The sequence below is a fragment of the Ptychodera flava genome, chromosome 17 (assembly GCF_041260155.1).
Source record: "Ptychodera flava strain L36383 chromosome 17, AS_Pfla_20210202, whole genome shotgun sequence".
Lineage (NCBI taxonomy): Eukaryota > Metazoa > Hemichordata > Enteropneusta > Ptychoderidae > Ptychodera > Ptychodera flava.
This window is the reverse complement of record NC_091944.1, coordinates 36,354,170-36,378,835: the sequence shown is the minus strand read 5'-3', so window position 1 is coordinate 36,378,835 and position 24,666 is coordinate 36,354,170. Positions and strand designations below refer to the sequence as shown.

The window sequence follows — 24,666 nt, the reverse complement described above, 5'->3', positions numbered from 1 at the left end:
ATTAGTGACAATGTCAGTAATCACTTAAATGTAATCTTGCCTGCCCGCATTATCAGTGGAAACTCAGTAATTTGTCAATTAAGTCATTGAATGGACTGGCTAGACCAGGCTATTAATGGCAGTATATACCATGTATATCCCTTTTCCTGCCAAGTCGGTGAAAATCCGCTTGAAATTCGGTGTAGCTAGAATCTGAGCAGCCACGGCCGTTATCCTGCCAAGGCGGTGGAAATCGGGCTACTTTTTGGTACCCCCTTTCCTGCCTAGTCGACGGAACTACGTGTAACAAACCCTTGCTCGCGCTAGGGGTCGTTCGAGGACAGGTTTTGGGCAAGGAACGGCGTTTGCTCTCGAAATGGGTTCACAGAGAGTCCAACGACAGGGAAAGGTGCGGAAGCTACCCAGCCAGTCCCCCACCCCGGTGGGGGACTGGTTTTTTTTTTTTGGGACGAGTAGCGTACTTGGCAGGTTAGCACGTTGACGTATTCTAGCGGAGTTTGGGTTAACTTGGCTCTGAGGCACTACATAGATTGCGGCCGAAATTGACCGTCTCGGCAACGCTAATCTGTAAGGCAACCGCCTAAGACCGCCTCAGCTGGCGGTGCAATTTTTTGCCAATGGTGCGAGACGAAAATCACGGACTTGGTCCTGATTGACGGGAAGTGCGGACGGATTTGACGGACTCGGCTTTCTCGAAGGCAACCGCCTAAGACCGCCTCAGCTGGCAGTGCAATTTTTTGCCAATGGTGCGAGACGAAAATCACGGACTTGGTCCTGATTGACGGGAAGTGCGGACGGATTTGACGGACTCGGCTTGATTAGTCCCTGACATGGAACTGATCCGAACGGACTTGAGCGACATTTGTGAAGGGTAACCACCGCTTTTAACCGACTTGTTACCTTCTCGAAAAGACTACCCACTCAGATGTCGGACGTTGTCGGCTGCACTTGGCTCTAGACGTTCAAGCCGTGCAACGAAACACACCGCCTCAGCCTTGCCATTCAGGAACATGGCCTCAAAATTTGATACCATTGTTCACGACTTGGCGGCTGCGGTTAGGTGCGTGAACCGTTGTTCACCGACTTGTTACGCCTATGTTGTCGCTGTGAAGTTCGGCTAACGGCCGAGTCTAACGGGAGTTGGCAGACCTGTGTTTGGTTTATACCGTAGTATGACCGACTCAGGTAGAGGTACCTGTCGGTATATTCCGAGTTTTACGCACTCGGGCGTCAATGACGGGTCGTCATCACCGCTGATGACGTAGACGTGCTGGCCACGTTATTTGAAGGAGCCATGTTTGCCCAACGGACGGGGCCGAGACCGCCGTTGACATTTTGGCATCCTTCATCTTTGACCGCCTTAGTTGGGTAAGCCGCTCGGCAGGCGACGGTTATGACCTAAACAAGCCGCTGAAGCACTGTTCGTTGCCGTACAAGAACGAGACAGCCAGTCCATTACTGCTTAATGGGCGATCTGTCGGGTTGGCTTGTCACCGACTTGGATGACAATACGCCCTGCGCAGGCGTACTTAGAAGGGACATGAGGTTAAAGATACGGGTTTCCCACCCGTACTAAACATGGGCTTGGGCCAACGTCCTTGGGTGGCAGGTGCGCATGCTACGTACCCAGCTGGACGGAATGTCAAGTTGAGATGCTAATGACATTGACTATGTTATGCTAAGTGCTCGAGGGATTTGCATCGCAAATGAGTATTATTAGCATATCAAATGGTGCGGACAGGCAATTTACATGACGGGTAGGAATGTCAGCGCCGGTTGGTGGACTGATTGCCGTAGGTCCATTATAATAACAGGTGGATGCATATATTAACACCCCTGCGTCCAATCATGTCCAGGGCTTTGTTTCCCTGTGGCTTTAAAAGGGAGGACCTGCTAGTCTGTCGACACTGTTCCAGACATGAGCTTGACGGACCGCAAAAGTTTTCTGAAGGCGAGCAGACGACTGAAGCTCAAAGATGCAGAGTCTCCGGGCGGTAGTGGTAGCGATCGTTGTGATGTCCCTAGTAAACGTTCTAAGAAGTCGGGCAAGAAACGCTCCCGTAAGGCGAAGCCATCTCCGGCTGAAAAACCCAGTGGTACATGTAAGCGTAAACGTAAGACCGATCGTTCTGCCGACGAGGATGATGACGGGTCACCGGTTGCCAGTGGTTCTCACCCGGCTGCTCCGGGAGAGACTACTTCACCTGCAGAGACTACATCTGCTCTTGTGGGAGATACTTCACCTGCACAGACTACGTCTGCTGCTGCTAGTGAGACCGTGAGTAATGAGACGGCTGATGCCATTGGTTCTCCCCCGGCTGCTCCGGGAGAGACACCACCTGTTGCTACTATGAGCCCTCATCCTGCGTCAGGAGAGGTTCCTGTGCCCAGTGCGAAAGAGCTTGAGTCCTCGTCATCAGCAGAGGCTGCCGAGCCCGCTCCTGCCATAGTTTCGTGTGCTGCGATGTCCCCGCCGAAAAAGATAGTGCGGAGGGTTCGTTATCAGGATAGCCCACCTGATTTTGAGCCAGATATGATCCTTGATGCCGCTACGGGCGAGTTCAGGCCCAGACGCCCAGACGACGGTGATATCACCGCTGAGTCCGACTCGGAGGTTGACGAGGATGCGGCAGAGGACGATGACTTTTATGACAGGCAGTATGTAGGTGAGGCAAGCTCTGACGACGATGATGACGTTGCTGCTGTGTTGGCGGAGGACGACACCCTCCTGTCTGCTTATGTCGGAGACTACCGATGCTAATATATTTGAGGAGACCGATTTTGACCATGAGAGAGGACCGACTTTCACCTTGCCCAGCCACGCCCGTGAGCTCGATTACTTTTTTAAGTTTATTCCAGCTACACTGATCAGATTGGCCAAGGACGAGACTAATAAATACGCCAAATTCCACCAGCGACATATCGCTAGGAAAATAGATAAATACTGGCGTAACGCTGACTACCGAGAGGTGCAGGCGTTCATTGGCGTCTTAGTCTGTATGGGTATCGACCGTAAATCATCAGTGGAGGATTATTGGTCTAGCGATCCCTTTCTGAGAAACCAGGGTATTTCTACTGTGATTACCCGCAGTCGCTTTCAGCAGCTTATGCGATACTTTCATCTGGCAGACCCAGAGAACGATCCACGTCGTGATCCTGATGAGGCACGCCGCCGACGTCGGTGTCAGGAGGATCCCCTGTATAAAATCATCCATGGATGGAGCCCATAGTTGACCGGTGCGTAAATAATTATAAGATGGGTAGAGAGATCTCCATCGACGAGGGCATGGTGCGATTTAAGGGCCGTTCTAAATTTAAGCAGAGATTACCGCATAAGCCTGATCGAGACGGTTTCAAGATATGGCAGCTGTGCGACTCCACCACTGCATACATAGCTAACTTTGCACCGTACCTAGGTGTGAAATATCGGGATCGGACTGATGGGAGACGGCAGGAGCGAGGTGTGGTGAAAAGAATTACGATGGAGCTGGTCCAGCCATTCTGTGGATATAATCACAGCCTATTCTGTGATAGCCTGTTTAGCACGGTCGTTACTGCTAGAGAGCTGATGGAGACCGGGATCTACATGGTCGGGAATTTTAACCGCCGTAATCGTCGCACCATGCCCCCTCAATTAATTCCGCCGGGTAAGAGGAAGCGCCTTCCTCTGTCTGTTGGGATATGAAAGCCACGACCAGAACGGACTCTCGTCTTAACATCACTGCTTATCAGGATAGTAACGCTCAGGTGCTGATCTTGAATACGGTCTATCCACCCTTGGAGTGCGTGCCAGTGGGGGAGGGAGACGAGCGGCGACAAGTGCCTCTGTCGCTGTATAATTATCGCCGGTACATGGGAGGCGTCGACCGAGCCAACCAGAAGCGCAAGTACTTTCACACTGGGCGCAAGAACCACAGATGGTGGACATATCTGGCATGTTACCTGATTGATGTTGCCCTGGTAAATGCATATATATGCTTCAAGCATGTACACCCTGATAGTAAGCTGACCCATAAGATGTTTCATCTGCGTGTCGGGAAACAACTCATTGGCGGTTATTGTGGCGATCGCAGCCCAGTGTGAGAGAGGTCGAGGCCACTGTTTCTCTTGCCTCGTACATCAATCCACAAAATCAGCCGATGCACGTTGTCAGCCGTTTGGAGGGGCGGCAGAAATGCTGTAAAGTATGTAGCAGAGAGGGTAAGACCACTGCGAGCGGACGACTGTCTGAGACGTCCAAAGGATGTAGTCTGTGCGGGGTTCATCTTCACGAGGGCGAGTGTTTTTGCGGCTTTTCATCATCGCATGATGCTACGAGGTAAGAGGAGCATTGGCGTGCAGACCTCTACTCACACAGCCCCGCACGACACCCATCAGCAAGAGAACCCGACGTAAATAACGGACAGGGGACAGCTTCGCCTAACAGTGGCTTGACTGTATTCTTAACACAGACCATGATCACATTTTGAGCACGGTTGTGCCGTTTGTTTGTGCTTTACGATCCCGCTGATTGTAAATTGAAACACGGATTATTTTGTACAATCCCCCGATTGTAATCTTTGTAACACGGACCATGCACTCGGACGTCGAGACAGACTCTGAGATTTATTATTCGGCATAATGTAAATTATTCCCGAATAAAATACTATCTATGGATCGCATATTTTCGTTTTGTTTTGTTTAGACGGATTATTTTCACAATTCCCCCTATTATAATTTTTGAAACACGGATCTGCCACCCCGATTGTAATTTTTGAAACACGGACCATGCACTCGGACGTCGAGACAGACTCCGGAGACAGACTCCGAGATTTATTGTTCGGCATAATGTAAATTATTCCCGAATAAAATACTATCTATGATCGCATATTTTCGTTTGTTTTGTTTTTACCCCCACTTTCGTTTTGGCAGATCCGTAAGGACGCTATAGTAATGGATGAACGTGCGTTGTATCACGTGGGAGGGGCACAGCCCAACGGAGGCTGTGCTCGTGCGACGTAGACGTACCAACCATCTGTCGTTGGGGTTAGTGCATAGAGCAGTTGCACTGTCCAGAGCTAAGGTGGTACAAAACTGCACCTTAGTAACAACTGCACAACTAACGTGTTAGGAAACGGTAACACTAACGAGCTAAGTGTTCACTGAACTGGCCAAACTACGTACACGCCTTCCTTCAATGGCGGAACTATGTCGTTGACACTACGTCAAAGCAGACTGCAATGTGCGACTCTTCCAAGTCGTTCAAAGTACGTGGCCAAGTGACACAACCCAGGGGAAACAGGACAGGTTTGAGGGTGCTGCCGCACCCATAGCACTAACCCCTGGGTCTTCTACTAACCCACGAGAGAGGTGACGTTTCCCCGGTGTGGCCGTGCGTGCCGGCGAACGAGCTTTACTTCCGCGAAAGTAAGCTAGAAAAGGGCATAAAAGTGCACGTCCCCCGGGGCAAACAACGCCCGTGACCTCGTCATTTTCTGGACACAACCTCATCAGCGGTTGCCCCTCTATACGGGCTGCAAAATTTTTGAAGTCTAACACGTATATGGTCGGTAATCGTACCCCGAAAATGCGGTATTTTCCCTGCCAATGCCTGGCAGGAAAGCGTGCAGGAGAGCCTATCTTCTGTAGACACGGAAAAGGGGGCCGGTTTTGACCGACTTGGCAGGATAACGGACAGGGGCGCTCGGCAGGAAAGGATATACCATGTGCTGTAAAACTGTACCGTACATGTGACTGCCAGTTAGTGGCTCACCAACCTCACACCACCACCGTGCATGTACACATTAGTATGTTCACACCACCAATGCAATCAAACATGATAGCTTTCACTGATTTTATATTCCTTCAATTCATTGTCATGAACAACCAATAAACTCACATACCTGAAGCAAGTATGTAAAATATTAGAGGCTTATCCTATGGTGCTTCTGAAAAGGTTTTCAGCATCATGCTTTGTAAAAATATTTTAAAGTTGGCATTGCACTTAACCAACACCATTTTTTTCTAAGCAATATCTCTTATCAAAGATGACATGAACACCCCACACACTATATATTTTCAAAAAGCAGAGAATCTACATGTACAGTTTAGTATGATAGCAATAGTTTACTCAGAAGATGAAGGTAGTACATGTTTTGGGGAGAAAACCTCAATTTTGGTGTTTATCATTAAAAAGTAAAGTCAAAAAGTTGATACAACTTTTTTAAATTGAATGTGTCATTTCAAAACTAAAGAATGTAAAAAATATGACAATTTTGTTTACATATTCCCATTCTTAAATGGCATTCAAAGTGATTAAAATCATGATAAGCAATATTGAAATGACTCTTATTCAAAATGTAAGAACTTTTTTGTGGTTTTGTTAAATAATATTTAAAGAACATAATGTGAAAATTTCACAAAGTTTGACCCAGCCACAGAGGAACTAATTCTTTTTGAAGTGTTGAAAATGTCACAAAAAAGAAGCCAGGAAATCAGGTGATTCACAACATTGCATAAATTAACATTTCTTTCTCACTCATGACTGCTTGTCATACTAAAAGGTGAACCAAACCAAAATTACTGAAAATTGAATGAATTTTGCAAAGTTATTCAAGCAAAAGATACTGTGCTTTGCGCAATGCCACCTTAAACAATGTAAACTGTTTACCTAACGGTACATGTACATGTTATATATAATTGTACAATTGATAAGAATCTATCACAATACTACATTTGATCCTATGAGAAACAGCTTTATAGCTATTTAATAATTTAAAACAATGATTCACATACTAAAATATTTCTACATCTGTGTGGATTGAACTACCACTGTCTGTATTTCACTCTGGTTTTAGGTTGTTTGCTAGTATGTAGTTCAAACCTAGGGATTCAAAGTGAGCCCAGTGTCTACATGTTGTAACTGATACCAATGTGGATTGTAACACTGTTCGTACATTTGTGAACAATTTTTTACATAATGACTGGACCTCTCTTCTGTTGATCAACATGTTATTCTCATGTGAATTTATTTGATTATATTTCTGATACAGTAAATATACAGTGTTGAACTTTGAGATTCACTTCGTGTGGTTCTACAAATTACATCTGTGTTTTCTTCAATTTGTAGTGAGTAGATCTTGTGTTAGTCAATGTGAACGTACACTTAAATACACTTTGTTCCAATGAATTTCCCTTTGAAAGCCCCCTTACATTGTATTTGTTTCAATTTTGTCTACATAGACCTTTTTCATTTTGATCTTACAACTGAGAATTCATCTGTCCTATGTTTTGACAAAATTATGTGGTGATAGTTTTACTGGTAGAATAAAACTCCCAAAAAAGAAGTTTCTCCCAAGATGCTTGCAAACTTCCAATTTATGTCAAAGCCTGTAAGTGTGAGTGCAATATAAGCATTGACGCCATTTGGGAATAAAAAGTAAGGTAATCACTGTGTGAAGACATTAAATTTAAATGAAGCAAGGGATTTAAAATTTATATGTGTCAAAAAAGTCCAACAGATGGAACCATACACTCGATCTGCATGTCAATGAGGTCAATGTACATTGGATACATGTACCGGTATATGTCAACTATCCTGTGCTATTTGCGTGTGATTGGGACTCCAGTGAATCATAACCATCATTCTTAAGATTACAAGAATGGCTGCAGTGGCAGATTGTCTTGAATGTTATTTTGCATTCAAGTCATTAGAGCAGCAGTGTGCAAAGCTTTTGACCTTTAAAATTAAACAGAAACAAACCATATAACATTTTACTCTGCTTTTTATTTTTTAGTAGAAATTTAGAAAGTGAGGAAATGTTGAGAATGCTGTTAGCCAGAATACAGAATGCTACATCGACTGTTATTGTATTTTGTCAAAGCTATGTCGTGTTGTATTTTTTAGATTGCAAGTCTTCACAATCTGTAAGAATGTACTGGTACACTGTTCTCGAGGCTCATCTACGTTAATAAAATTACAATGATAACTTATAATATATATATATCGGTGCAGAGTATCTGATGTTGATCTGAATAGATGATTTAGCATGCCTTTAAACGCCTTACATGTGTATAAATACAAAAGCAGTCTTTGAACTTTATTTAGTGATTGACTTGGTCTGTGAGTTGAAATAAAGTTACCCTATTACCGTACAGTTCATAAGGTATAACCGTAAAGCAATCTGATGATTTTGTAATTTCTGTCAGGTTTTTCAGGTGACTCAGAGCTCTTCTGATTTCTCAAAAATCTCTGAGAAACGATATTTGTAGGGTGTTTGATGTGTCCAGGATGAAACCATGAATGAAGGAATTGTTCTCTGATTCATCGTGATATCATTGGTTTAGTCTTGAATCTCACATTAGAATAAAGTTAATAATGCATGATCTGAGGATAAGCAGTGTCTGCTCAGGTTGGATTGCCAGAGATGAAAACTTTCAAATGATGCTGATACATACGTATTTCTTACAATTTTGCACATGATACGTATAATTTGTTCAGTATCAAAGGCTGTCTTTGTATCCATTAATAAATGGAAGGTGGCAAATTTGGAAATGAACTTTAAGATAATTCATAACTTTGTATTAAAAAAGATCAAATGACATGATACGGTAAGTGTCTGCTTATGGTTACTTGTTTTGGTAAAATTGCAAAATATAATTTCAAGTTTGAGATATATCTATTTCTTATTGTAGTAAATGTGTCTTGTTATTGGAACCAAAATGCATTGTGTTGACACTACTGGTAATTAGAAGTCAATGTCATACAATGGTATCATCATGACTCATAGTGCTTGCCCACTGCTTTGAGAAGTCGTAAAAGCATGCAATGTGGGTAAGATATTGCTAACATAAACCTACTTGGACAGACAGAGAATCATTGAATAGGGATCAACTGTGAATTCTTAGTAGCCGTGTGTAAAATTTTCAGAAGTACCTGTACTCTGGGTTCTCATGATATTAAAAAGGTCTGTGTCAAACTTGAAAAGCTGGACGTCCAAATTCAAAACATAGCAAATGGGATAGAACTCAACATCAGCTATGAAAAACGAGAACATTTAGCTGTTGAAGCTGCTTCAACCCTTTGGATGCTGTAATTTTTCCCACCGAAATTTTAGTGCAATATTTTACCAATATTTATGAATTTTTTTCTGTAAGTTTTTTATTATTTTGGACCAAATGGACATCACATTTCATCGGCTACAGCTTTATAATAAAATTTTGGCAAAAATCTGAAAAAAATTGACTGGGGTATATATTTTAAAGGCGACAAAAATGGACTTTGGCACTCAAAGGGTTAAAGTGTAGCATTTTATGAAACAGTACACATACCAGAACATACCGGTACTGTGCTGGTATGTCCAGCATATTTGCACAAATGTTATGTCCTTTCAAATTTGTGCCATCAGGGATCATTGGTGATCCATTCAGCATTTGATGGCCTGAGGACCAGTTGTTTATAGTTGCCTTTGGTGATCTTGACGGCTAGAATTGTACTTATGAGATTTTAGTTCCATATGTTAGTATTGAACAATGTTGGTGATCCTACAAGCTAGTTTGGTAGCTTTACGTGCTAAAGGTATATTATATACAAGCACAACATGCACTATGAACTGACAAATGATGGTATATAATTATAATAGCCAGTGGCTTACTGACTACATATGCGCAGGTTCAGAGTATACTATAGATGTGAGCATCGGGAAGTGTAGCCAACTAAATTCTTGGGTGCCGCCATGTTTTTTTAGTGCTCGTAATTAGACAAATATGAAACGTGCAAAGTATTATTTCATAACATGCCATCAAAAAAATGTATCTCTTTTGGGAAAGTATTAAAAAATAGAAAAAGAGAGAAAACTGTTGTGTATATGAACGAGGACATTCGCAACCAATGGAGGGATCGAATGTTAGAAAGCGCCCTATGTGACAATAATTTGATGTAAAATTTGCCAGTTTTTAGACAGAACACTAGTTTTCAGCTTGCTATTGGAATTTAGGCAGTGCAGTTACAATTGCAATGATAATGATGGCACAATACGTCCCTTGTTAAACACAATAGGCTGTTATCATGATAAACATTGTCCAACATTTTTACACATTAATATAACTGCACATGTACGTGTGTTTGGCATAGAGGTTGTAAAAATGTATATAGCAAGTAACAATTAATTCTATTTTATCTTTGACTATTAATAATCATGAATCAATACAAAAAAAAATTATAACCTCAAGCCCTGGTGTTTCACCAAGGGCTGAGCCCTATATGATATTAATCAAATAGAGAGGTTTATTGACGTCTGTGTATGCATAAATGTACAGGTCAAAGAATTGGGTTCTCTTGGTGTTCTGAGTGTTCTGAAAAGTTTTCAACAAAATAAAAGAGAATATGATGACAATGAAGTTACATATTTATGTTAGGATAAATATAAAATGAAACGTATAATAGCAGTTTTTACGTCAACAGAGGCATATACAGTGTATTCTGTATAGTACCTTTGATTGCTGATGTTGTATTTTACAAAGAAGTTTTGTGTTTTATGCATGACTACATCCTGGTAAATGGCCTATACCAAAAATGCTGTTACACACTCCATTATATACAAAGAGCAGACTCACAGATGCATTGGTCCACTTTACTTTGCATTTCCAATTTTAGAAACATTCTGCTGTTGTGTTCTAAAATTGCTTGAAAGCTATTGCATAATGCCCAAAAAACCTCTCTGATATACATGTAATGGTATTTGTTGATTGCAGAAATTTACTTCAATTATGTCATTTATTTTCGGTACATGTGTATTTTAAGCTCCCTTTTTGAGTTTCTGCAAGGAACCATTCTGGGAGCTCTTTATTACAGCTCCTCAGTGCTCCATGAAAATACCCTCACCTCTTGCCATAAAGAGGCCAGTATTATATGATGATGCAAACAACATATTCTTGCAAAAAAATGAGCTTGAATTATCACAATGAATAAGCTTACCTGTGCATGTACACGTACATACAGTCTGTACTGTACAGACATACAAAATATATTTCTTTGTACATCTTTATAAATACATTTTAGTATTCCATATAGATATATCAAATGGCAAAAAAGATGAGAGTTTTACATTCATATTATTAATGAATTCAGTTCTTAATGTGTGCCCTTTTGATTTATAGCATTTTAACAATAAGTTGACAGTTTCAGATTTAACTCGGCTCAATTACTCTCTTCAGGTATTGGTGATAATGTCAAGTGCTTTCATTGTGACGGTGGGTTGCGCAACTGGGAACCTACTGATGAGCCGTGGGCAGAACATGCGAAGTGGTTTCCAAGGTGCAAATATTTATTGAAAAAGCGAGGCCAGCCGTATGTAGATTTTGTGAATTCAACACAAAACGTATGTGTCCCTGAACAGACAAGACCAAACTATGAATTTGGTCAAGGAAATGATATTTGTGAGGTATGTATACTTACAGCCATTACATAATATAACAGATTGCAAGGAATAGAGATTTTCATGGTTGCAGAAAAGTTAACAATGGGTACGCAATAGACATTTTTAAGAAATATTATATCAATTAACCTTGCAAGATGAAAATATATCCAAATCTACAGCTCTCCCTAAACACTACGGTACATAGCCAGGAAATTCAATGTTTGGCTTTAGTACAGAGGCTGGAATTGTACATGTGGGTCAATTTTTATGGCATTTTAAGACAATATGAACCTACAGGAAATGAAAATTTAATGATCACTACTTACCAGAGTTGCATGAATTTGAATTTTTAAAATCTTCGTTTTAGGATCTGACATGCGAAATGTAAAACCAGAAAGTGAATTCTTAAAGTATATATGACATTTGACAGTGATCATGTTTATGATCACATACAAATACCAGTACGGCTGCAAATAGTCCTAAATGCCTACTTACATTTTACAAAGGCTCAATGCTCAATCATACCAAATTTTGCCATACTGGTATGCCAGTGTAATTGCTAGCTCAAAGTGCCGGCATACAATCTACATCATTAAATCTTCCCAGTATGGATTTTCTTTTTCATCCCAGTATGGATTTTCTTTTTCATTGAAGTGCATTGTAGTACTTGCCGTAGTAATAGTGTCCATGTGTTAATAAATGCTGAATGAGGAATTGCCGATGCAGACACTACCACTATAAGTTCCATTCCATAAGTTCAACTGTTGCCTCCAATCTTACATTTATATCAATTTATATCAGCATCCATGCTCTACACATGAAACGATGAAAAGTCATTATGCTTGTCAAATAAAATGAAAATAGTTAATGTAGATGAAGCACTATACTGAAACTATTTATTTGTCAATCTCTTTTTACAATACAGTTACCACCGCACTCTAATGTGTCAATTCCTGTGTCTCCAAGTGATGAAGAAATGCCAAGATCTTTTAGCCAAGGTTAGTTGCCCAGTATCAGTTCTTTCGCTTTGCCAGCAACTTGGAAAAAAGTCTAGAGGGGGGAGGAGGGGCAGAGAGGAGGATTCAGTCAAATACCATATAGGAATTTGTTGAAGTGGAGAGCAAACCAATCGGGGGGGGTGGGGGAACATTGTGGTTTGGGGATTTGATATAGAAAGATGTTCGGCAGGGAGTTCCCATGGTGGTGAATGGGGGTACAGGAGAAATCTGTTGGCATGGATGAAAATTTTTTCACAACTTAGAAGGCAGTTGTTGTAAGCTGTCACTGGCTTCTCCCTTGTCAATGTTGTTCAAAATACCTCAGAGTGGTATATGTACATATATAACCACCTCTGGTGACTCTTCACTAAGTCAGCTGATATGCTGTGTTGATAAAGAAAATTACTGAGCAATAGATGAATGTTTCAGGCGTGGCTGCAAGGAGAACTCTTGCATTGAATGTGAAAACTGATAGGTGCAACCTCTACACAACTGTAATCTTGAATTACAATTTTTGAATGCAAGGCTCCAAGAAATCTGACCTTGTATGCAAAATTGGTTTGACCTTTGGCTATGAAATGAATGTGATTAGTTGCTGTATGCAATACTAGCTGCAGGAATGTTATCTGATCTGCTGTAAGCTGCTCTGTAAATTCTCAGTGAAATGGAAAGACATCTTTGTGATACTTGGAAGCACTGAACTGCAAAATCCATTACATTGCTCTAACCATGTCCGCAGCATTCTTTGGATTCCGCATTCTGTAGTTTTCCATTTGACCGGAGGCAAACATTTTTTTTCAACTTGTAATCCAGGAAATGGAATAGAGTTGGAATAAGTGACATTGCTCAATTTTCTCATAAACCAATATCACTCATGGTTTACTTAGTGTTGTAATTTTATTGAGTGTGATAGTTTTCTACAGATTAATCAACAATCTCAGAGCACCACTCTGTAGGCATGGCTTCATCATTTGAAATTAAAACATCTAACATTTAGTCAAAGTTCAACAGCATTTGTGAATTACACTGTAGTAATAATAAGCACAATGACAATTTTGTTGGGGATGACATTTCCTGGCTTCAGAAAATAGCCTTCCAAGCGATATCATTAAGCATAAAACAAGATGTTTGAATTTACTGTGAATTGACACTAAGTAATACCTTGTCTTGTAGTAGAAACACAGATTAGTCAGTAATCTCATGGGAAACAAATCAAGCGTAAACCTTCAAGAAGATGACAGGCTTTGCTATATCGTTATTGCTATTTATAACATGTAATCATGAAAGTGTCTAGAGTTTTATTTTCTTTTTGATGTCACACATAGATAGACTCAGAATGTGTAATAAGACAAGTCATAAAGTTGACAGGTTCATATGGTAATTTCACTGTGTTGGATACAGGAAAGCTTTTTATCTTTCTTTTAATCATTTTCTTTCATGACTTTGATGTCCAGATCTGTATTCACGTGTGCCTCCAAGAACCTTTTTCTTCTTTCAAATCTAACACAGGGACATCACATGATGACTCAGTCTTGCATTTATGCATCCATTTACTACGTAAAGCCATCCAATATATCTGCAAGATAGAATAGAATAATATCTCATGTCTACATCAGTGGTTCAGTGATGCCTGTACTTTTTTCTATCAACATCAGCATGAGGACAACACAATATGATACATCAAGGCCTTGCAATTCACATTGAAGTGCTATCTAATAAATCTACTACAAAAAATAGTAAAGTCTGTATTAGCTCCCATGTCAATGATACAGAGTTTAAAGGTTGGGTTGCTGACAAGTGACAATGGTGCTCTTGTCATCTAGCTAACTTTCCATTTGCAGAACTTGGACTGTGATATTTGGTATAGGGATGACTCCTCTAGGTACAATGGAAGGACTGTTGTTTGGGTACTCCTTAGGCTGTCTGTGTTCATAAAAATTCAAAAATATTTTTCCCAAATGTATTTAGATTATTCAAACTCGAATGGTCAATATAGAATGTGTTCTATAAGTTATAGAGTAATAGAGAATAAGCTAATTTGATCATTCTTTTCACTGATACATTACAGTTAAAGGTGCATGTATACAGTCACCTGTAATCTAAATATGCCCATACATAGTCAAAAGGGCATTCCTTGGTATTCAAAATGCCCATGTGAGGGCGCTGTTTTTAAAAAGCGGCGATCTGCTTAAAATCTGTGATTGGTTAGATTTTCTCTTTCTATGGTAACTGTGGCCAAATTGGAACAGGTGACAGTATACCTTTAAGCTGTGTTGGCCACATGGTCATTGAGTTAGTATAATGCACCTGAGACAATCAGTCACTTCTGTATAGGGTTCTAGTATATATTCATGTAGCAATTCTCAGTGTTGACTCAAAGGGATCCATCAGTTTGTACATACCGTATCCTCTTTGAGTTTACTCATTGAGTAAAGAATAATCCTGAATATACATGTAGCAGTTTAATGGATAAGTTGAAGCCACCTTAAGGGCCAGTGGCTGTAACTTTTGACGATTTTTTTTACAAGTTTTTTTGCAACATCAACTACAGTTTCTTATTCTACTCACGAAATCATGTTGAGATACACAGTATCCAGCTTGTCAACTCAGCCTGTACATGTGAAGACTGCATTGATATTATATTGTTGGCAAGTGAATTCTGGTCCAGACTACAATTCAAATTTAAACAATAACAGTGCAGTTTATAGTACTAGACTCTGTGTTAATTGTGTTAGCTAAATACTAGTAGTTGGTGTTTCAACATGCTTGTTGAAGTAGAACAAGAACGTGTAGTCAACGTACAAAACAAAACACAAAAAAAAACCATCAAAAGTGACAGCTTCTGGCTCTGTAATAATGAAAATTAATGTTATTACACTTTTGAAATTTTGTTATGTTTGCTTTCCAGGTAAATATGAAATTTTGTTAGAAGAGGCAATGTCTAGTGAACAGGTACGGATTGTCCTTGAAATGGGCTACTCCAGAGATATGGTAGAGAGGGTGATACGTAACAGAATGGAATATAGTAACACTACCCCAACTACTCAAGAAATCTTATTAGGTGTCTGGGATTTGGAAAATGAACCTTCAGAGGAAAGACAGGATAGATCTGATGATTTCAGACGACGAATAGATGAACACAGTGGTTGTGCAGTACCGGTGAATGAAGTACTGCCATCTGGAGTCAGCCAACAGCAAGGTAGGAAGATTAACTGCCACATACGTTTTGGTTATTTATAATGTCAACTGAATGTTTATCAGATGAAATTTTAGCTGAATGTTGATCTTGTGCTGAATTTACATAAATATTTAATTGTTATTTCTGGACAGACTATGATTAGAAGTTTCTGTGATTACAAAGGTAAGGAGTGTTACAAGTTCCATATACTGGTAGTTTGTCCAACCATGATATACAAAGTGACAAGAATACAAACATACCGTATAACTGTCAGATTGTAACCAAAATGCCAATCGAGTCAAATTTCTTACAGTTGTTGTATTGTGTTAGGATTTCTATTTGAACAGTTTAGGATAAGACACACCTGCAACTTTCAGTAACTTTGTAATATTGGGAATAATATCATATATCAGTAATTACACTGCAGATGACAAAATTTTAGCATTAATTAGAGTTGGACTCTCTCCCACCAATGGTTTGCTACATAGCTCGTAATCTCTTGCCCGTAAAGACAGGGCGGAAAGGCCAGGCTAACTCTGTGTCTGGGTGTTCATTGGGAATGGCTTTGCATAATGTGTATAAGTAACATTTTTGATCCTTTGCTGCTTTATCCACCAGTACATAATCTGTTGACTCTCAAATCATCCACAGGCTGATATCAGTACAGCCCTGGTTTTACCGGGTTCATTTGAGTTTATAGGTAGATTTTACACTTATGTCATGGCAAAGTCTCAAGAAGAAAAAAATCAAATTTATTGCAGGATTTTCTAGGTGGTTTTATCACAAATACATGTACTGAAGTCATGTCAGCGTATACTAGACTTGAGTTATCAGCAGTGGCTGTCAAATACACCACATGATAGCAGCTAGCGCTGTCAGGTTTCCAAATTGTGAACAACTACTGAATTTATGTCAAGCACATTGGAAATGATCATAAAAATGTAGGAAACTTATTCAAGGAAGAACAAATAACTGAGATTGGCATTTTCATACAATAAAATCATGAATTACTAATGACCAAAAGTTGACTAACTCTATATCTGAATGACCGATCACTAAAATGCAGAATTTGTAAGGTCATGACAGTGATACATCCATGAATCTTGTGTATCACAGTATCTGTAATAGCTATCACTGACGGCTTATCAGTTGCTAGTTAGATTACCTGGAAAAACTTGGTAATATTTTTTACAAAACTTTTTCTAATGAGTTACCTGCAATTCACAACAAATTGCAAACTCTTTGAAAGCGAGGAATCAAACCAGAGGTCATCAACATAGCGTGACTTTGTGAGTGATATCCTCTGACACAAGTAGGTCTTTGGAAGATAGGGTGAAACTTTCCATTTAGTATACAAGTATCAACCCACGTTGAACTGACAATGAAAAAGTTTCAACTCACAGTGAAAAAGTTTCAACTGTTCGAGAGCCCTTCAAACATTTTCTTGTTCTCAATACACAATAATGCTTGTGCAGGAACCATCAGTATGTCCAAGCCCTGTAAATACTATGACAGAATGCCATGACCTGTGAGTGCTATCCTTTCACTCGCTTCACTCATGAAAGGACTGCCACCGAATACACCGCAGCACTTGTGCAAATACCTAGTATGGCGCGCTTGCACTCACAGGCCATGGGGTTCTGTTATTATTACATATGTTCTATCTTTTATTTGCATCATTCATCGAGAGAATCGACGATTAGTCGTGCGTATTACTTGTCTGTCAAAGCTTCAGCTCGACCCTGCGGAGTTATATAACATTGACATCACTGTAATGAGGCATCAAATCAGCTTTCACTTTTCATTGGTCAACGCCGCCACACCCTCTATTTTGATTGGCTTAACTATTGTTTACTTGTTTATCAAGGATGACGTCAGAGGAACGTCGGAGAGAGCTCGATCGCTCACACAAAGGTAGCAACATGCCATAGATAGTCAAACAAAGAGAACTTTGAAAATGGAACGCTTTTAATTTTTTCACATTTTGAGCTTGAAATTCTTCTAAATGATCGATACAAATAACAGTTCAAAGATTTTTACGGGAATTTCAAGAGTAAGATACGGCAAATGTAACTTGTCGAACGATCAAATTTCAGTGTTCACCGTGGCACACAAGCGCTCACTGTTATCAATAGCATGTAGGACACACAAGCACAGAGTAAACTGCACGCAAAAAATGACTTTCTAAATATTCTTAAGGATTGAAAACAGGGAATGTCCGGTGAGAAAACTACTGGCAAAAACGTCTCTGAAAATGTTAACTGTTTAATTGGCTCTGCTGCGCCCACAGTTACGTGTGGTTCAATACATGATAGCTGCCTAGAACAGTAAAAAATGTGATAAAACAGTTGAAGGAATGTCAAACCAAATTTCAAGCTGGGAAAGCTTTAGCTATTCCTAGTAAACTTCCAGGGTACCCGGGCCTGACCCTAAGGTCCACAAGCAGTGTTGTAGTGTGGGCTGCAATCCAACTGAGCTGAATACAATCACTGACACGCCATTTGTACAACCAAGTCTTATACCCCGGTATGTATGACTCATTGCAGTCATTATACCTTATGAAAAAGTGGAAACCATAAAGCTTGTTACACTTTGTTCAAATGGGCAAATAAAGTTGATATCTCTAACAGTATGATCTACAGAAAAGCAAAATAGAATGCATAAATATAACGTCATTCTAGCTTGGAGGTAGAAGCAAGACTCACTTTCACTTCCATGATTCCACCAATGATGATACGTCATTTCCTTCATCACTGTGGACTGTGTTTACAATCAACATAACCTCTTACTTTCCTTTAAGTTCAAGAGATTTGTGTTTGAAAGCATCAGAATTTTTAAAGTATTGATGTAAGGGGATATTTGACATTGCAAAGTGTAGGACTGCAAGGTGTAAACATCGGCGTGTTGACACTGGTGACGGAGACACAGACACAGTCATGGCTAGCAATGTATTTGTCTGCTTGCTATTGAACGGTCCTCAGAATGGCATGCCATGTATCAAAATTTCACCTTGGTCAGATTTATGACTGAAAGTACTCTGTAGTTCATTTGCATATCTCCATGGTGATGGGCCATTTTACTTATGGAACAGAAAGTAGTCCCGGTAAATATAATGCAGATCACCTAAATATTTTGTAACCTGCTGAAATATATTCATCAACCACATCCAACAAAAATACAAACACTGTCTATGTGATAAATACATAATCCTATAAAAGTGTCTTTTGTTTAACGTCATTGTATATTCGTATTGTTATAGGAGCTTTATAGTTTCTAAGCTTCGGCTGTAAGTTACATGGCTTCTCAAAAAAACATTCATATTAGATTACGTCAAACAAAGAAAAATTTCATAGGATTGTATATAACTATGATATGATCAATATTTGTGATGTACAAGACCTTCCAAATGAAACATGACTCATTGAAATATGAAATAATCACAAACTCAATACAATGCACTGACAAATCTAGACATAAACATAACATTTCTGTTGCCACAGGTGGTGCTACAAATGAACAAGTCAAGTATGAAGAGCTTTTGGAAGAAAGGAAGTGTAAGATATGTATGGACAAGGACAGGTGTATTCTGTTCCAGCCTTGTGGGCATCTTGTGGTTTGTGATACCTGTTCAACTAAACTGAAGAAGTGCCCACTATGTAGAAAGCAGATTCGAAGTGCCATCCGTGCATACCTATCATAAAAGAAATGACTGATTCAACTTCCAATTGGAATGTAATTATTGCCTCTTCTGATATTTACCTGTAATGTGTTTGTGTATAGCTTTTCTAGCTATTGTCTTCTGTGGTATGGCATCGTTGTTCAAATGCTGAGTTACTGACACCTGTACATACAGTTGATGTGAAGTCATTATGTAGATTTACAATATAGTGTGTGTGGAAGGCATATACACATATCAATTAACAGCTGAGTTAGGGTATACCCTAGGGCAGTTTTTGTGTACCTAAATGTATCATAAGATTAATCTCAGTGAATAAAATTTGAAATGGTTGATACTGTTATTTAAAGTACAAATACAAGGAACAAATTGGAATAACTTTTGTGTTTTCATGAATACTGTTACAGTAAGGGAATACTTTCTGAGGTCCTGCAACATTTGAAAAAAATTCTGAAATTGAGATACAAATTTCCAAATGATAATATTTGCTACCGTGGTGCCATTGCTTTGGACACACTGGATTGAAACTTTTAATTTTAAATTAGCAGGAACAGCTGTCAGTGTATTAAAATTTTCAACGATCTGAAAGCTTTGCACCGTTATCCATCCTTTCCAAAATGAAGGAACAAACAGTATTTGCAGCTTCCATGAATAATAAAACTCACTTCCAAATGTAAGGTGCATTATGGTTTGGGATACCTTATCAACAATGTTGAGTTTTACACCATTGTACATACATGTAATATACGGCTACAATGTCATTTGAAATCAGGCGTAAAGTGGGATCCTGCAGTATGGATGACATGATTCTGAAGAAAGTTATAGTCTGATTGCTTTGTAAAATATATCCGTTTACTTTGCACTTCACTGATGAAGTAGTGTTTTCTGTTTGTTAAGGAAGTATTGAACCAATTTTTGCATTATTGGTGAATTTTCAAATCACAGCAATGTTGCAACTGCAAAATAGGAATGTTGAATTTAATATGTCCACATGCCAACCTCTGAGGATGATCATAAATTGTATACTCATTGAGTTCTGTACTTAGCCCTTTACATATTGTCAGTGACTGTTTTATGTCACTGTAATGTTGCTATGTAATCAGGAAGTGTATACTTGTATCACAATGTAACAGTTTTCATATATGCTTCTTCCCAATTATCAGCTGCCTGATAATGTTGGCTGTTCATAAATGTAGTTCATGTTACAGTTTGCCACAACTCAGCTTGCAGTATTACCAAGGTTGTCATACCCAGAGTACCACAGGCATGCAGTAATATGAATAAATGCAGATTTCAAAAAATCAAAAGCTGAAAAGAGTTATAGCATGACAGGGCAACCTTTTGAAAACTATTCATTTGTTCATGTCTTAGAAATGTATACAGACTCTTGTCTAAGAATTATTAAAGTATTGAAATTGACTGTATTTAGGACGAGAAAAGATCTTTACGTTACTCCTTTTGTGATAGAATTGATTTCAAGTGACATTTTGTCAAAAGCCTATAGGCTTCAATTATTTGCAGTGATTGCATTAACTGTCCTGTGATAATTTTTCATTCAGATCTGTATTGTTCAGGAAAGTCTTACAATGATATGAAAATTGTGTGAGATTGCAATATAAGTTTTTAATATTTTTATGCTTTTTAATTGAGTTCAACACAATAAAAGTCAAGTCACATCAGTACATCTGGGACTATTAGGTTAGGATTTTAAAATCTCTTCATACCAGTATTTTTTGCTATCCAGATGCGTATTGTGTTTCCATAGGGCCCTGGTGGCTTTTCTTCAAATAAACATCCTATTTTTTAGTATGAACATTCAACTTGTTTTTCCTGACAGCAATGAAATACTCAGTTTGTTGTACTCTTGTATCTTGAAACCACTGTTTTTCTTTCCCAAATTGTAGTCAGATTTAGGACACAACCCCATGTCAAAACTTGGTACAATTAAGTGATGATTCGATAAAAACAATAAAAAAAATAAAATACACAAAATGACAAAATCATGTAATGCAAAGAAACAAATTTAGTGGTGTGTTTTTATCACTTAATAGTTAAAGGGCCAGTAGCTGCACATTTTGATGATCATTTGCCATTTTTGTCTTTTAATGTCATCTTTGTCAGTTTCTTGTTCTAGTCTCAAAGCATGTTGAGATACACAGTGTTGATCTTGTCAGCTTTGACTGTAAAGGTATAGACCGCATTATTATTGTTGACAAGTGGATGCAATTTATATGTACCGTACAGACGCTGTGCTGACAAACTTAACCCTTTTCCTGCCAGACAGTATCACTTCCCCATCAGCCAAGTCAGTAAAAAGTGGTATTGAGCCAAAACATGACGTATTTTCACCCACTTGGCTTGGTCTGTTATAGCATCTTTAGTAAAAAAAAATCAAGTTTACAGTATTTATGTTCTCAACAGCCTTCAAATGTACAGTATTATGTTAAAATACAACTTATGGAATATGTTGTGTTTCATTAATTTCAACCACCTTGACCTGATGGTGAATATGGACTTGGCAGGAAAAGGGTTAAGAGGAAGTCTTTCATCTTGCTGCGGATCCGTAGCCCTACCACTCCCTTTGCTGCTTTTGGGAATAGAACAAAAACTTGCAATTGGCATGTAAAACAAAAATAGTGAAAAAATCATCAAGTTACTGCTAGTGGTCCTTTCATACTAACTTCATCTAACACTGATGACATCAACCATTGTGTAACAATCATAAGTAACAATGCACAATGGAAAATTATCTGTATACCAAAAGTGTTACCAGCATCAAAGCACTGCTTCTTTGGTCAATAGAGGGCATACTTCAAACTTTACTATCCACAAAGAAAGAGCATTGCTTCATTGACATTGATTGTTTCAACTGCAATATCAGTAGCACATTTCCATGTTGAAAAACTTAATTTTTAGTGACTTTCATTTTTTCATTTCTTGACATGTCAGCTTGCATGCATGTCAACAAAGAGAGGCATCTGTAAATCTGCACATATATATTTTATGGTCAATGTTCAAATGTTTGTGTTGACACTGACTCCAATGCCAAATGCATTATACAGAAAGCTATGGTCATGCCATTGTGTCAATGTATTTCATGTGAGACATGGGTTGATAACTCTAATGACACTTACAATTTGAAACATGTCCAGCTCACTCCATGGTGCTATTAAGAACATACCCAGCAGAGGTTATGAGGCAACAGTGAATTGCTTCATCATAAACAATCAAACAATGATCAAGGACAAAGTGTTCTCTCTTTGTCCAATGTAGAATCTATCCTTTTTTCTAGAATCTGTCTAGAACCTCTTTGTCACAGTGACTGAAATCAATGGTGTTTGGTGTACTTTCACAGTCAATAAGCAATTTTTAGAAAAATCACTTATGCTGTGACACAGACGCATAATTTCCAGAAATGGAAATGAACAGATAGGATAGACTATTGATTTCCAGACCACATGGCAAAAATCTGTTTTGTATACTGTATTATTTTATTTAGAAATTTGAGAATCAGTGTATATTAGTGATCTATGAGATCATAGATTCCATACAAAATCAGTCACAGAATATGATTGATTGGGTAAATTAATGTATCAGGTCTCTGTGCAAAAATTGGATGTATTGAGTTCTCACAAAGTACTGTAAAATCATTCATTTTCATGTGCCATTTCACAATGTTGCTGTTTGAACCATTTTGACAGGGATTGAAATTCTGAATCACTGGCTGTCATTACAAAACATTTTTAAAGAGTTTTCATTTTGCAGATTTCATTGAAGAGTTAAATTTGTAGTAAAATTGAATCCCAGTGAATAATTCATGATTGTTCAGTATTCTATAATACTGCATAGTCCATTACTGTCTGGTTATTCCCTCACTGACGGATTTCCTATGGAATCTGTCTCCACCATGTTTCAACATTTTCCTTTCATTAGTACATTAAACATTTCTCTGCTAGAATTTGAAAGTAAAGTATGAGATATAACACTGAGGTAGCTATTTCTAGCACCAGGAAGTAGCCTAGTTATTTCCTGCTCAACATAAGATCTCAGATCTGTGGTTTTTGTTCTCTTTCAAAGCCCTCCCTTTGTTTGGCAGTCGTATTCAGTCATTCATATTTTCAGTATTGGTTACTCAGCTAGTTTTAAGGTAGCTTTCCACCTTTATCAGGGTATTTGATGTCGAAAACAAAAACGTAAACATCAGTTTACCCAATTTCTTTACACTTTCACTAAAATCTTCATAAAAATTCATCGCCCATTAATTTACTTGATCAAACAAACAAAAATCATAGAAATAGCTTTCAGATGATATATAATACTTAGGTAGAAATAAACAACTTGACAGCTAAATTCACATTTGAAAAGAAGTTGCAAAGGTGGAAAGCTACCTTAAAAGCATTTTTGCAATCTTGGATGTAGTAGTCATTAGTCATGTATTTAGAATCCATCTATGTTTTAAAAGATGAAAATTCTATTTATTGCAATGAGAGAATGTGTATAATACAAAAAAGAATTTTATTGTGTATTTTTGAGTGTGTATATGTCATGGTATGATGGATGGTATTTATGTAAACTTACAACAAAAAAGGTAATTTTAGTTTTCTTTGCAAGTATACCGGCTGTATCTGATAGTTGTGCCAAATCATGGTTGTTTTGCAGTGTCTCTATCATTTTAACCCTTTCCCTGCAAGACAGTATCACTTCCCATCAGCCAACTCAGTGAAAACCGGTATTACGCCTAAACCATAAGTATTTCCACCCATTTGGCTTGGGCTGTTCCAACAGCTTTGGTCCATAAAAATCATGTTTACAGTATCTGTGATTTCAAGGGCCTTCAAATGTTCAACTTTTTGTTAAAATGCACCAAATGGGACATATTGTGCTTGACTAGTTTTACTGAACTTGACCTGATGGTGAAATATGAACTTGGCAGGAAAAGGATTAAAGAAAAGTATCATACCATAAGCAATGGTGTAACAAGGAATGTTTGAATTTTACACATTGAGTTTCTCTATGATAGTCAATCATGGCGTCAAATCTAAACATGATTGGCCGATGAAGTGCTGTGAACATTTAAACTGTTGATCTCTGGTTTTGTAGAATTTTGGAAGTAGTCAGGCAAGATACATAGCAAGTAATAGCATATCATGTGATGTATGTGAAGTAATTTAGGTGAGATTTTTAAAGATAGTTTTTGACATACACAGTAATGTGGAGAAATGGTTGAAAATGCTGCATAGGAAATGGATTTACAGTGAGAAGATTATTGTATGATAGTGATATAGCATTATTCAGACAAACTTTTCAACTCATGGTATTAATAAATTAATATTAGTTGCTATGGCACTCAGATTTGTATGTAATTCACTTTTTATAGGTATTAAAGTTACCTTAAACAGATTATTTTGATGTCTGTAT

The 24,666-nt window shown here is 38.6% G+C and overlaps 1 protein-coding gene across 1 annotated transcript in view; it reads left to right on the top strand.

The window, feature by feature from the left end:
- Positions 1-24,649, top strand: part of LOC139116199 (baculoviral IAP repeat-containing protein 7-like) — a 30,044-nt gene extending 5,395 nt beyond the window's left edge. Inside the window, exons 3-6 of the mRNA XM_070678754.1 lie at positions 11,194-11,420; positions 12,322-12,394; positions 15,303-15,593; positions 19,073-24,649. Coding sequence (XP_070534855.1) covers positions 11,194-11,420; positions 12,322-12,394; positions 15,303-15,593; positions 19,073-19,272 — 791 coding nt within the window. The 3' untranslated portion in view covers positions 19,273-24,649. The remainder of the gene's footprint in view (positions 1-11,193; positions 11,421-12,321; positions 12,395-15,302; positions 15,594-19,072) is intronic.
- Positions 24,650-24,666: the final 17 nt, after the last annotated feature.